The 16,359-nt window shown below is 29.7% G+C and overlaps 2 protein-coding genes across 2 annotated transcripts; both read left to right on the top strand.

The window, feature by feature from the left end:
• Window positions 1-3,391: 3,391 nt before the first annotated feature.
• LOC131174010 (MDIS1-interacting receptor like kinase 2-like) lies at window positions 3,392-6,962 on the top strand. Its single transcript, XM_058137031.1, has 2 exons — window positions 3,392-6,246; window positions 6,384-6,962. Exons 1-2 carry the CDS (start codon window positions 3,480-3,482, stop codon window positions 6,758-6,760), a joined length of 3,144 nt encoding a protein of 1,047 aa, XP_057993014.1. The 5' UTR covers window positions 3,392-3,479; the 3' UTR covers window positions 6,761-6,962.
• A 5,574-nt stretch (window positions 6,963-12,536) lies between these two features.
• On the top strand, window positions 12,537-15,571 carry LOC131173998 (MDIS1-interacting receptor like kinase 2-like). Its single transcript, XM_058137006.1, has 2 exons — window positions 12,537-15,093; window positions 15,288-15,571. The coding sequence occupies exons 1-2, from the start codon at window positions 12,537-12,539 to the stop codon at window positions 15,569-15,571; spliced, it is 2,841 nt and encodes a 946-aa protein (XP_057992989.1).
• The last annotated feature ends 788 nt before the right edge of the window (window positions 15,572-16,359 follow it).

Below are 16,359 nucleotides of genomic sequence, written 5' to 3'. Positions count from 1 at the left end.
TCTCATACACCCAATAATTCCTTTTTTTTTTTAACCATGCCATACTATGTAAATGCCCCATTTTTTTTTTCATATCAGCACGTTGCACTCAGTGACAGATTTACCACACTAAAAGAGAGGTTAATTATCCTTTTTTTCTTAAATTATTTATATATATTTATATATTTATTTAATTAATATCTCATTAATTTATATATTGAACTCTTTTTTTTTTTAATAAATAATGTATTTAACTAATGGAAAGTCAATCGATTCTTATGTAGTGACTCCGAAAAATTTTTTTCTATATCTGCAAATGATTGCACACATTGAAGGCTTATGAAGGCAAAGCCTGACGGTGGTAACAACAAGAAGGGAAAGGGCCTATAAGAGTTTTTTGGTCCATTATTAAAAAATGATAAACCCCAATTTCAAATTCAATTTTGGAACGTGTAGGAAATTTTAAAGTTATTAGTCCTTTTCCCTCTAGAAGAAACAAGTTACTCGTTATTTTGCGCGGATTTATATTAATATTTATATTTAATTGAAATATATTTGAAAATATATAATAAAAAATATTGTAATTAATATTTTTTATAAAAAAAAATAAATTAAACTTTGAAAAATAATACCATATTAGCCTATATTTTTCATATAATATTATCTAATCAATTTATCTATATCTATATATCTATGTAATATATAAAAGTGGGGAGGAGAATATTGGGATACACAATTATTTATGCGATTTATAAAATATTACCAAAAATATCTTTAGCGACAGTTCGTTACTAATAAAGATGTTTAATGACAATAAATGTTACTAATATATGCTAGTACGTCACTAACAACTTTAGTTGCTAATATATTTTAGTGATGGATGATCCGTCAACGGCAGTAAATATTGTTTACCTAATTTCGTGGCTAATAACTTTAGCAATTATATTCTCATCAATAAATTTATAAATAATTTTAATTTTTAATATTATAATAATAAATATAAATTAAAATTTTAATATTATTTTAATAATAATTCTATTTATACCTAAAATCTTATTATAATTTTTAATATAATAATTATATAATTATGATTAATTAATTAAAATTTTATTATAATGAAATTAATAGAAAAACCATAACATTGAATCTTGCTTCTACTAGCCTATTGTATGTTTGGTTGGAGCAAAAATGTAATATAAACTTGATCTTTTTAATAGACCTGGCATGGGTGGCTGTGAATTTTTAATCAAAATAAAAAATAACCATTGCTATTGCACAAGAATCAATCAGACTGGAATTTTGATTTCCTTAGTCTTGGGCTGGGGCACGCTTTATTCTGCGCACATAACTTGGAATTTTTATCAAGTGAAACCAAGAGCTATGTAAAAAAAATACTAAACAAGGACAAATTCCTAAACTATTCAGTTGACAAAAACTATGTTGATTTGTGAATCAAACAGTTAACTACCACGGCCAGAGCAATTATTATCTAATTAATAATCTTAAATTTACAATTATTAAAATTAAAATCATAATGTAAAGTTAAGCAATAAAGCTTATGTTATATTAAATATAGAATAATAGGGTTTATTTGTGGAATTAAATTTCAACTTTGATGAAAAGTCTAACAATAAAATCACATTATGGTTCATATTTTTAATTTTTTTTTTCAAAGATCAAATATTATTTTAGAAAAACAATTCATCAATAAATATTTAAAATATGCAATTTCATATGTCAAACTGTGTGTAAAATTTTTAAAGTTTATATATATAGAGAGAGGGAGAATTTTAATATTTAAAAATAAATATTAATATTAATTATGTATTCCATATCAAGATTTATGAATAACCTAATAAATATTAGTTAGAAAAATGATTAAGGCTACCATATAGTTGCTTACAAAATTACAATTAAAAAGATTATTATTTTTTTTTTTACCACAGATAAAACACACGTGATTAGTGATGATAGGTCAAGATTAATAATAATAATATATTATTATACTTATCTAATTTTGTGCATGTATATATATAAATTGGTAGGTCAAACTTGTCTTGAACTTATATTGGTATCTAGGAATGGCAATATAGCTCAAGTGTATTCGAGAATTTAATTCAATTAAATCTTATGAAAGAGTTCTAACAGTACGAATAGTTGAGTTTGTAATGGAGTTTGTAATGCGTTAAGGTTTTGAATGGAATATTTATATTTAGTTGCTAAACTTATTTATATAAATAAATAATTATATATATATATATATTACCTTAAAAAAATTAAAATTTAAATATTTTAATAGTAGTAACATAATTCAATGATAGCTATATATAAGTTACATATGAAAGACTCAGGTTTAACTCTCTTATGTACTTATATAATAAAAAATAAAATTTAAATAATTAATTTATAGAATTATTAATGTTTCAAACTATTAATTATTAATAAAAAATATATTTTTATATAGATTATTGATTATAGTATCTAATAATACTTACAGAAGTTAAAAAATATATATATAATTTTACAATCAATTAAAATGGTAGAAATTGAGTAAATTAAGAATTCATATAGCTAATAATAATGATAAATACAATGTAAATAAGTGAGATTATATTATGAATATTGTATCATTAAAATTTAAAATTTTAAAAGAATTTTTGATTTTAGGGAAAGAACACAGGCCGTTCATCCATGCTATGGTAGTCAAAGAATTTTAATTAAGGTGTACTTACCCTACAAACGGCTTTTGGACATCCCGTCAAAACACGGAAAGGACTAGAAAGTAAATACGGCAGCGTGTGTATGGCAAACAAAACAAACCTTCTCAAACGTCGAAACGCATACGGAAAAAAGGTCTACATGTTCATATCCAAGCATCACATCACATCACATCTCATTTAAACATTAACGATTAATTGTCGACCTTTCAGAATTATTCCACAACCCTTAACCCACGCAACGCAACTGACTGTTGTAGACAAAGATATGCGAATAGAAACTAGCCACACTACTTTTCCTTCAGTCGATGTAGACTTTGAATAAATGTTAGCAGCATTAATAAGGTGCATTTAATTGCATTTTATTGATATTTTATGACTATGGCATTAATTTTTTACCTGCTTTCAACCAATAATTAATTATTATTTTAATTAAAATTATAATAGATTTTAATATTTTAATATTCTTAAATTATCTAAGAATTTCTAAATTGATAGAATATAGCCGAAGCCTTTGAATAAATGCAAGCGACATTAATTAAGTACATTTTACTATGTCTCACCTTCTTAATTACCTAGGGATTTCTAAGTTTATATTAATTAGCGTAGTGAATTGTCATTGAATTTATTATTTAGAGATGGATTGTTTGTCTCACAATATAAGAGGATAAAAATTTAAGTTCATTGAACAATATTTACAGCAATCACTTTTCTTCTTCTATAAATACCTCACCATGCATCTAAACATAAGCGTGTCAAAACTTGAAACCCATTTCTGCAGTCATGTCTTCCCGATCACAGAAACCACTCTCCGTATTCTCCCCAGTACTCTTGTTCAGCCTTATTCCTTTGTTTCTCCTTTATTTTCATGTCCATGTTTTTGCTTTCCATGCAACTTCTTTTGCTGCTGCTAAAAATGAAGTAACACAAGGGGCTAAGGAGACGGATGCTCTTCTAAGATGGAAAGCCACTCTTGATAATCACAGCCAATCTATTCTGTCCTCTTGGACTGGAGGCAGACATTGCAATTGGTCTGGTATCATTTGCAATAAGGCCGGAAGCGTTGTCAATATAAGAGTTATAGATTCCGGTTTGAAAGGTACGCTTCAGAGTCTCAGCTTCTTGTCCTTTCCCAATCTCATCGAGCTTATTCTCCGCAACAACTCACTCTATGGTGCCCTTCCTTCACACATTGGTAATCTTTCCAAGCTCAACACCATTGAATTGTCATACAATAATCTCTCTGGAAAAATTCCACCTGAAATAAGCTCACTGGCAAGTCTTAGATACTTTTCCCTCGCTGTGAACCATATAAATGGAACCATCCCTCCAGAAATTGGGGTCCTTACTTCACTTTATGGGGTCTGGTTTCACCGTAATTATCTTACGGGCACAATCCCTGCTTCAATGGGAAATTTGGGCAACTTAACTGATCTTTACATCAATGATAACGATCTTTCTGGCTCCATACCACCGGATGTTGGAATGATGAGATCTCTTGGTACGCTCGATTTGTCGAGCAACAGACTTAGTGGTACAATCCCTGCATCCATGGGAAACTTAAGCAACTTGGGATATCTTTACCTTTACGGTAATGAACTTTCTGGTTCAATCCCCATGGAATTAGGAATGCTTGGAAATCTTTACGCGCTTCAGCTTTTAAGCAATAATCTTAATGGTGCAATCCCAAATTCTATAGGAAACCTCACAAAGCTATCAACTCTTTATCTTAGTAGCAACAAACTTTTTGGTTCCATTCCTCCAGAAGTCGGGATGTTAACATCAATCACTGTCCTTGCATTGGGCTCTAATGAACTCTCTGGAACTCTCCCTCCAGAGATGGGCAACCTTACTCTCTTAAATTCATTTCAAGTATCTGGAAACAGATTGATGGGCCATTTACCTGAAGATATATGCCTTGGTGGACAACTTCAGCTTGTCGGTGCATCTGCAAACAATTTCACGGGTCCTATCCCAAGAAGCCTGAGAAATTGTAGCAGCTTGTTGAGACTTCGCCTTGAGAGAAACCAACTCGCAGGAAATGTATCTGAAGATTTTGGTTTTGGTGTATATCCTAACCTGGTCTATTTGGATTTAAGCGATAACCAATTATATGGCGAGCTTCCATGGAAATGGGAAGAATTCCGGAATTTGTCGGCATTAAAAATCTCAAACAACGAGATCTCTGGCACAATACCAGCTGACATCAGAAAGGCACCTCAATTGCAATTACTTGATCTCTCATCAAATCACCTTGCAGGGGTGATTCCAAAGGAATTGGGGGAGTTAAATTTGTTTAAACTTTATCTTCATGATAACAAGCTTTCAGGCACAATTCCTGCAGAAATAGGAATGTTATCTGCTCTTGAAGACCTTAACATGGCAGCAAACAATCTAAGCGGAACAATTTCAAAGGAGATCGGGAAGTGCTCAAGACTGTTGTTCTTGAACCTCAGCAAGAACAAGCTTACAGAGCGCATTCCTTCAGAAATAAGCTATTTGCACTCTCTACAAAGCCTTGATCTCAGTCAAAATTTGCTCATAAATGAGATACCACAACAACTTGGAGGTTTGCAAAGACTAGAGACGTTGAACCTTTCTCACAACTTGTTGACAGGTTCCATTCCATCTTTCGATTATTTAACAAGCTTGACGAATGTGGATATATCCTACAATGAGCTGCAGGGTGAAATTCCAAACATTAAAGCCTTTCGGGAGGCTTCATTTGAAGCGTTGAGAAACAACAAAGACCTGTGCGGTAATAACACCAGACTAAAGTCTTGTGGTTCTCTCGCAGTGAACAAAACAATAGGAAAAAAGGGCAAAAAGGCTGTCAATCATCTAATTGTTTTTCCTCTCGTGGGTAGTCTGCTTCTATTGTTTATCTTGGTTGGATGTTTCTTCTTCATCCATCACAGAAACGGAAAAGCCAAGTCAACTGAGGGGAAACATTGCGAAGATATGTATGCAATATGGAGCCATATTGATAGAAATATGCAATATGAAAACATTATTGAGGCTACAGAGGAGTTCAATTCCAAGTATTGCATTGGGGTAGGAGGTTATGGAATTGTCTACAAAGCTGAGCTGCCAAATGGTCAAGTGGTTGCTGTGAAGAAAATTCATCAATCACCAAATGGTGAGGTGGCTGATTTGAAAGCATTTACTAGTGAGATTTCTGTGTTGACAAACATACGTCATCGGAACATTGTGAAGTTATATGGGTTTTGTTCGCATGTCAGACACTCATTTTTGATATACGAATTCATAGAAAGAGGAAGTTTGAGAAAAATTTTAAGCAACGAGGAAGAAGCAGTGGAGTTAGATTGGAGTAAGAGGCTAAATATTGTTAAAGGAATAGCAAATGCTTTGTCTTACATGCACCATGACTGCTCTCCGCCAATTATCCACCGAGACATTTCCAGTAACAATATTTTGTTGGATTCAGAGTTTGAGGCCCATGTCTCTGATTTTGGCATAGCTAGGTTGCTGATGCCTGACTCCTCAAATTGGACCTCATTTGCGGGCACAGTCGGGTACACAGCACCAGGTGCATATCTTAATTTCATTTACTATTATTATTATTACTATGTCTATTAGGTTATTAGTTATTCTTTCTTGGTATGTTTTTCTTTTTTGGATCATCTAAAAATCGATTGACTCTGTATAATTTTTTTTTTTTTGAAGAGTTGGCATACACAATGGCAGTCAATGAAAAATGTGACATCTATAGCTTTGGTGTGGTCACACTCGAAATACTAATGGGAAAACATCCAGGAGATGTTGTCTCATCTCTTTCATCTTCAACTCCACCAATTGACCAACAAACACTTATGAAAGATGTGATTGATCAATGCCTGCCAACTCCTAAAAATAAAGATGCTGAAGGAGTGATCCATGTTGCAAAACTAGCACTTGCATGCCTGAGTACAAATCCTCAATCTCGACCAACCATGAAACAAGTTTCTTCAAAGTTGATGATGGCCCAGTGGCATCCATTAACAAAGGTATTCTCTCAAATAAAATTGGGACAAATTTTGGTCCACGATGGGTTCAATGCCTAAGCAATTATGGGAAATTAAGATCTTTGTCTTTTTTTTTTTTTTCTCTGCAAACCTTGTATTATATATTTGGTTGGAGCAAAAATGTAAAATTGATATTTTTAATAGACCTGATCTTGACTTGGGCAGTTGTAAATTTTAAATCATAATCACAATTATAGTTCTAGTAACCTTTGCTATTGCAGAAGTTAGACTTTAATTTTAATTTCCTTGGTCTTGGGCTGAGTCTTGCCTTATTCTGTATGTAACTTCGAATTTTTCATCAAGAGAAACCAAGAGTAACAACATGAATTTTTTTTTTAAAATAAAATAAAATTTCTAATATAAATTCACTATTATTTTATTAATATTATTATAATTTAAAGGCTTTAATTAAAAAATATCATTCTTAATTATATTAAAGTAAATCTTGGTTCAATTATTTTATTGAGTTAGGTGTATTAAATAAAGATTGTTTTATTAGATGTTTATATTTTGTTTTAATTGTTGATTTTATTATTATTATTATTATTATTATTATTATTATTATTACTTGATTATTATTATTATTATTATTATTTAAAGTACTTAAAGCAAAATTGGATTTAATTGAGAAGGACCTAATTGAACAACTCAGAAAAGTTAAGGGACTAAAAGCCTAATTAAAAGTTGACCTTATCCGGTAGAATTTTGATTAAGAGAACTATTATTGTAGATCAACTCCCATATCTATATATGGATTTGTTGTCTTAGGTGCGTATGTAGCTCCAAATTTTTCTCTTGTAAATATTGGATCAATTATTTATTAATTGCGTTGTATATGTATTTTATTTTAAGATTGCACTAGTTTTAAATAATTATAAAAATGATATTTATAATCAATATTTAAACATTTATTTTCTGTTCAATGTTTTTTTTCCATATTGCAAAGAAGAACATTTCTTTCAGAGTTTAACTTGCAATTTTTCCTGCAAGATATTAAACTTTGTTGTAAGTAAATTTTAGCTTATTCATTTATTTATTCATAGAACTCTATTATAACACTAGTGTATAATTATAGTCAAAGCCAAATTAAAAAAAAGTTATTAGTCCTTTTCCCTCTAGAAGAAACAAGTTACTCGTTATTTTGCGCGGATTTATATTAATATTTATATTTAATTGAAATATATTTGAAAATATATAATAAAAAATATTGTAATTAATATTTTTTATAAAAAAAATAAATTAAACTTTGAAAAATAATACCATTTTAGCCTATATTTTTCATATAATATTATCTAATCCATTTATCTATATCTATATATCTATATAATATATAAAAGTGGGGAGGAGAATATTGGGATACACAATTATTTATGCTATTTATAAAATATTATTAAAAATGTCTTTAGCGACAGTTCGTCACTAATAAAGATGTTTAATGACAAGCAATGTTACTAATATATGCTAGTACGTCACTAATGACTTTAGTTGCTAATATATTTTAGTGATGGCTCAACAGTAGTAAATATTGTTTACCTTATTTCGTGGCTAATAACTTTAGCAATTATATTCTCATCAATAAATTTATAAATAATTTTAATTTTTAATATTATAATAATAAATATAAATTAAAATTTTAATATTATTTTAATAATAATTCTTTTTATACCTAAAATCTTATTATAATTTTTAATATAATAATTATATAATTATGATTAATTAATTAAAATTTTATTATAATGAAATTAATAGAAAAACCATAACATTGAATCTTGCTTCTACTAACCTATTGTATGTTTGGTTGGAGCAAAAATGTAATATAAACTTGATCTTTTTAATAGACCTGGAATGGGTGGCTGTGAATTTTTAATCAAAATAAAAAATAACCTTTGCTATTGCACAAGAATCAATCAGACTAGAATTTTGATTTCCTTAGTCTTGGGCTGGGGCACGCTTTATTCTGCGCACATAACTTGGAATTTTTATCAAGTGAAACCAAGAGCTATGTAAAAAAAAAATACTAAACAAGGACAAATTCCTAAACTATTCAGTTGACAAAAACTATGTTGATTTGTGAATCCAACAGTTAACTACCACGGCCAGAGCAATTATTATCTAATTAATAATCTTAAATTTACGATTATTAAAACTAAAATCATAATGTAAAGTTAAGCAATAATATGCTTATGTTATATTAAATATAGAATAATAGGGTTTATTTGTAGAATTAAATTTCAACTTTGATAATCAATCTTATTTAAGAAAAATACTACAAAATATATATATTAGGAGAAAGTGTTTCTCAATTTGCGTATTGATTTAATTTTAATCTAAACTTATATGCGTGATTAAGTTATTTTTCACATAAAAACGATTAGTCAAAGTAATATTGCAATCTTATTACTTATATTCACCTTTTAATTTTTGTTTATTCCTGATATGGGACTTAGATACCCAACAATATATATACTTATATAAAGAGCAAGAGAGAGAGATAATTTTGTTATTTTAAAGAAAATTATTAATAGTAATTATGTATTCTATATAAAGATTTATAAATAACCTAATAAATATTAGTTAGAAAAATAATTAAGGGTATCATTAGTTGCTTAAAAAATTATGATTAAAAAGATTATTATTTTTTTTTTCAAAGATAAAACACGCAAGTTAATGATAGTACATCAAGATTATTATACTTATATATATATATAGTCTAATAATAGTTGCATATATGTTAAATATGGAATACCTAGATTTAACTCTCCCTCCTCTACTTATGTAATAAAAAATAATATTTAAATAATTAATTTACATAATTATTAATGTTACAAGATATAAATTGTTAACAAGAAATTTTTTTATATAAATTATTAATTAAACTATATAAAACTAAATGGATTTTATTATTATTCAAATAATAATAATTGAATTTAAAATATATTCGAGTAATTAATGATAAATTTTAATAAGATTTACAATAAGTTCGAATATTAAAAATATTAATAGAGATTAAGTAAGAATAGGATAATTTACACTAATATTCTATTCGTTATCAATTTTATAGTATCTTATAATACTTAGAAGTTAAAAAAAAAAAAATTATAATTTTGCAACCAACTAAAATGGTAGAAATTGAGTATATTAAAAACTGATATCTAATAACAATAAATAAAATGTAGTAGTGCGTAGGATTATATTATGAAAATTGTATAATTAAAATTTTAAATTTTAGAAGAATTTTTCATTTTAGGGAAAGAACATAGGCCATTCATCCATGTTATAGTTGTCTAAGAATTTCAATAGAAGTACCAACCCTACAAACGACTTATGTACGTCCCGTCAATGCAGGGAAAGGACTAGAAAGCAAATACGACAGAGTGTGCATGGCGAACGAAACAAACCTTCTCAAATATCAAAAAGCATTACGTCTCATTTAAACAATTGACCTTCAAGTTTTGTTCCATAACCCTTAACCCACGCAACGCCACTGGCTGTTGTAGACAAAGATATGCAAATAAAAACTAGCCACACTACACTTCATTCAGTCGTTGGAGACTTTGACTAAATGTTAGCAGCATTTATTAGGCGCATTTAATTGCATTTTCTTGATATTTTATGACAATGGCATCTCATGTTTTAGAGTAATTTTTCCCTTACCTATATTAGAGTGTATATATTCAATTAATCATTAATTATCATTTTAATTAAAATCATAATAAATTTCATTAATATGCTATTATTCTTGAATTATCTTAGAATTTCTAATTTCACAGTATATCGCTGAAGATTTTGAATAAATGTAAGCGGCATTAATTAAGTACATTTTGCTGATATCTCGCATACTTAAATTTCCAAGGAATTTCTAAGTTTACAATAATATTAGGGTACAATGCATTCAAAGTGAAGTCATGAATTTTCATTGAATTTATTATTTAGTGATGGATTCTTTGTCTTACAATATGAGAGGATAAATATTTAAGTTCATTCAAAAAAAAAAAAAAATCAAATTTGTAATCAATTTTTATAATCGATTGAAATCAATTGCCATTAAGCAATCAATTTTATGACTAATTTGTTATTTCGATTTTTTTTAATGAAATAGTTAATTTTTAAAAATTTAGCAACTGAATAAAAAATCGATTATTTAGAATCAATTTATAATTGATTGCTAAAATTAGTTACTATTAATAACCGATTTATAATTGATTGTTAAATCGATTGTTAATTGATATTAGAAAAACATTAAATATATAATGAGAAGCCCATTTTAAAATTGGTTGTTAAAATCTGTTGCTACTAGGAAATTAATTGTTAAATTAAAAAATTATTATGATTGGCTCTAAAGTTAGCAATTAATTTCCAATCGGTTGTTATTTATAATCGATTCCTCGTCAGTTGCTAATAGTAACTGATTTTTATAACTAATTACAAATCGGTTTCTAAATTTTCCCCCAATAATTTCCACACAAATTTTTATTTTCTTTTTTTTTTATTTACAATCGATTTGCAAATTAGTTACTAACAGTAACTAATTTTTACAATCGATTTTTCCTTCTAAAAATTCTTGCCTATTTTTTTTTATTTTGATTTATAATAGATTTGTAAATCAGTTGCTAACAACAACTGATTTGAGAATCGATATTAACAATAGATTGCGAATCAATTGTAAAATTTTCTATCCAAAATTTTTATCTGATTTTTTTTAAAAAATTAACAACCGATAATCAGTTGCTAAAATTAGTTGCTAATTCGCTTATATAAACTATAACTCTTTTTTTTTCTCTCTCTTTCTTGTGTTTTCTTTCATTTTTTTCATCATATTTTTCATTCTCGTCTATTTTATTCATCATCTTTTACTACCTATTTTTTTCATTATCTTTTTCTTTCTCATTTATTTTTTTCATCATTTTTTTTATCTATTTTCTTTTTTATCTTTTTCTTTCTCATACGTTTTATTTTTCATTATCTTTTTCTTTCTTATTTATTTTCTTTTACATCATCTTTTTATTTAATTTATTTTTTCGACATAAAATGAAAATTTTTGTACAAATATATTTTTTGTTAGTAAATTATTTGTTATATAATTTCAGTAATTTTTTATTATATATATATATATATATATATATATATATATATATATATATATATATATATATATATGGTAATTTTTTTAGTAATTTGTCTTATAAATATCTTTTTATATTTAATTTTTTATTAATATTTTTTATAATAGTTATTATTAGTCATTTTTATATTAATTTTTTAGTACTATATTTTCATTAATAATTTATTATTTTAGTAATTTTTTGAAAAATTTATTCATTTGAATTTTTTATTTATTATTTGGAAATTTTAATTTTTTTATAATTTTTTAATAATTTTTTTAAAATTAACAAATGACTTTCAGCTGTTAAATTAGTTACAAATAGCAACCGATTTACAAAATGATTGTAAAATTATAAAATTAGAGACACTAATTTTTTTACAACGTTCATATTTCGGTTGCTCTAAATCAATTACTATCAGCAATCGATTTCGATTACCAGTAACTGATTTCGATTGCTCTGAGCAATCGATAGTTTTTTTTATCAAAGTTTTAGTTTTTAAATTTAATTAATTTACTAATTAATTTGATTGTCGATTGTTATTTACAACTAATCCTATTATAACTTACTGAACTAATTACTAAATCAATTAATAATCGATTTTAGTGTATTAGCAACCGATTCAATCACTTTTCTTCATTAAATAACTCACCATGCATCTAAAGATATGCGTGTCAAAACTTGAAACCCATATCCTTTTCCCATCTAAAGTCATGTCTTCCTCCTCACTGAAACCACTCTCCATATTTCCCCCATTACTTCTCTTGTTCATCCTTATTCATTTCTCTCTCCTTTCTTTTCATGTCCATGTTTTTGCTTTCCATGCAACTTCTTTTGCTGCTGCTAAAAATGAAGTAGAACAAGGGGCTAAGGAGGCCGATGCTCTTCTGAGATGGAAAGCCACTCTTGATTACTACAGCCAATCTATTCTGTCCTCTTGGAATGGAAGCAGACATTGCAATTGGTCTGGTATCTTTTGCAATAAGGCAGGAAGTGTTGTCAATATAAGCGTTACAGATTCCGGTTTGAAAGGAACGCTTCAGAGTCTCAGCTTCTGGTCCTTTCCCAATCTCATCGAGCTCAATCTCTGCAACAACTCACTTTATGGTGTCATTCCTGCACATATTAGTAATCTTTCAAAGCTCACCATCCTTGACTTGTCTTTCAATAATATTTCTGGAAAAATTCCATCTGAAATAAGCTCACTGGCAAGTCTTGGCTTCTTTTCCCTATTTGCGAACCATATCAATGGCACCATCCCTCGAGAAATTGGGTTGCTTACTTCACTTTCTGTGCTCTCTTTACAAGATAATTATCTTACAGGCTCAATCCCTGCTTCAATAATAGGAAATTTGAGCGACTTAACTCAACTTTACCTCCATGATAACGTTCTTTCTGGCTCCATACCACCAGATGTTGGAAGGATGAGATCTCTTGGTACGCTTGATTTGTCGAGCAACAAACTTACTGGTGCAGTTCCTGCATCCATGGGAAACTTAAGCAACTTGGAATATCTTTACTTTTACGATAATGAACTCTCTGGTTCCATCCCCAAGGAATTAGGAATGCTTGGAAAGCTTTGCGCGTTTCAGTTTTCAAGAAATAATTTCACGGGCCGTTTACCTGAAGGTATATGCCTTGGTGGACAACTTCAGTATTTCAGTGCACATCATAACAATTTCACGGGTCCTATCCCAAGAAGCCTGAGAAATTGTAGCAGCTTGTTGTCAGTTCGCCTCGATAGAAACCAACTCACAGGAAATGTATCTGAAGATTTTGGTTTTGGTGTATATCCTAACCTGGTCTCTTTGGATTTAAGCGATAACCAATTATATGGCGAGCTTCCATGGAAATGGGAAGAATTCCAGAATTTGTCGGCATTAAAAATCTCAAACAACGAGATCTCTGGCACAATACCAGCTGACATCAGAAAGGCAACTCAATTGCAATTACTTGATCTCTTATCAAATCACCTTGTAGGGGTGATTCCAAAGGAATTGGGGAAGTTAAATTTGTTTAAACTTTATCTTCATGATAACAAGCTTTCAGGCACAATTCCTGCAGAAATAGGAATGTTATCTGCTCTTGAAGACCTTAACATGGCAGCAAACAATCTAAGCGGAACAATTTCAAAGGAGATTGGGAAGTGCTCAAAACTGTTGTTCTTGAACCTCAGCAAGAACAAGCTTACAGAGAGCATTCCTTCAGAAATAAGCTATTTGCACTCTCTACAAAGCCTTGATCTCAGTCAAAATTTGCTCATAAATGAGATACCACAACAACTTGGAGGTTTGCAAAGACTAGAGACGTTGAACCTTTCTCACAACTTGTTGACAGGTTCCATTCCATCTTTCGATTATTTAACAAGCTTGACGAATGTGGATATATCCTACAATGAGCTGCAGGGTGAAATTCCAAACATTAAAGCCTTTCGGGAGGCTTCATTTGAAGCGTTGAGAAACAACAAAGACCTGTGCGGTAATAACACCAGACTAAAGCCTTGCGGTTCTCTCGCAGTGAACAAAACCATAGGAAAAAAGGGCAAAAAGGCTGTCAATCATCTAATTGTTTTTCCTCTCGTGGGTAGTCTGCTTCTATTGTTTATCTTGGTTGGATGTTTCTTCTTCATCCATCACAGAAACGGAAAAGCCAAGTCAACTGAGGGGAAACATTGCGAAGATATGTATGCAATATGGAGCCATATTGATAGAAATATGCAATATGAAAACATTATTGAGGCTACAGAGGAGTTCAATTCCAAGTATTGCATTGGGGTAGGAGGTTATGGAATTGTCTACAAAGCTGAGCTGCCAAAGGGTCAAGTGGTTGCTGTGAAGAAAATTCATCAATCACCAAATGGAGAGGTGGCTGATTTGAAAGCATTTACTAGTGAGATTTCTGTGTTGACAAACATACGTCATCGGAACATTGTGAAGTTATATGGGTTTTGTTCGCATGTCAGACACTCATTTTTGATATACGAATTCATAGAAAGAGGAAGTTTGAGAAAAATTTTAAGCAACGAAGAAGAAGCAGTGGAGTTAGATTGGAGTAAGAGGCTAAATATTGTTAAAGGAATAGCAAATGCTTTGTCTTACATGCACCATGACTGCTCTCCGCCAATTATCCACCGAGACATTTCCAGTAACAATATTTTGTTGGATTCAGAGTTTGAGGCCCATGTCTCTGATTTTGGCATAGCTAGGTTGCTGATGCCTGACTCCTCAAATTGGACCTCATTTGCGGGCACAGTCGGGTACACAGCACCAGGTGCATATCTTAATTTCATTTACTTTTGTTGCACTACATCAGTTGGATTACTTACATTACATATAATTTAGGCTTGGAATAGAGGAAAATCCTTTGCTTCAGAACGGCTTTAAAAAAAATAATAATAATAAATGTTGCAATTGGTGATTGGATCATCTAAGAAGCGATTCGCTATTTCTATATTTTTTTTGTAGAGTTAGCATACACAATGGCAGTCAATGAAAAATGCGACATCTATAGCTTTGGTGTAGTCACTTTCGAAATACTAATGGGAAAACATCCAGGAAATGTTGCCTCATCTCTTTCATTTTCACCTTCACCAATTGAACAACAAACACTTTTCAAAGATGTGATCGATCAATGCCTGCCAACGCCTAAAAATAAAGATGCTGAAGGAGTGATCCATGTTGCTAGACTAGCACTAGCGTGCCTGAGTGCAAATCCTCAATCTCGGCCAACCATGAGACAAGTTTCTTGATGCGTCCCAACCGCAAGTGCAAGGGTCGTACAAGTAGTATAGAAAAAATATCGATCCCACGAAGAGTTGTGTTAATGATTGAATTTTCGATATAAAAGTTGACTAAATTGAAGTATTTATGAGATTAAAGTAATGAATTAATGGGTAATGGAGTATGAAATCTAAATGTGCAAATTTAATATTCTATTCAACAATGTATTAATTAAACTAAAATTGCATCAAATTGAAATAAGCAAATTCAAATATGGCAATATTTAAAATGGCAAATGATTAAATTCGATTAGAAATTAACAATGGTAAAAAGGTGATTCCGGAGTTCGGGATTTCATATTCGAGCTATTTTGGGATTTTAAATTAGTTGTCCAATCTTATGAAACTTATGAGTTTTAAGGAGATTAATTCTTAAATCCTTTGAATTCCCTTTCGAGTGAGACAAAGAGTGCCTTAATCAAACTAATCCTACTTTCGTGGAGTTAGAATTAATTAAGACCCATTAAGTTCCTTAATTAATCTGTGAATCCTCTTAATCCTTAGCCTATTTCTAGGTCTAAGTTAATTAAGTCCAATTTCCTGATTATCTATCACAAGGCCTTCTCCTTTCGGTGCTTCAACCATGGATTAAGAACATTACTCAATGGGATCCTACATTAAGCATGTCATTAAGCATACAAGAAATGAATAAAACTCATTAAGACCACAAAATATGGATTACCCAATCAAAATCCACAAAATATCTCAAATATTACAACCCTTACTCCAGAATCAAAAGTAAACTACTCACTATCCAT

This window comes from Hevea brasiliensis, chromosome 15, assembly GCF_030052815.1.
Source record: "Hevea brasiliensis isolate MT/VB/25A 57/8 chromosome 15, ASM3005281v1, whole genome shotgun sequence".
Taxonomy (NCBI): domain Eukaryota; kingdom Viridiplantae; phylum Streptophyta; class Magnoliopsida; order Malpighiales; family Euphorbiaceae; genus Hevea; species Hevea brasiliensis.
This window is presented reverse-complemented; position numbering and strand designations above follow the sequence as displayed.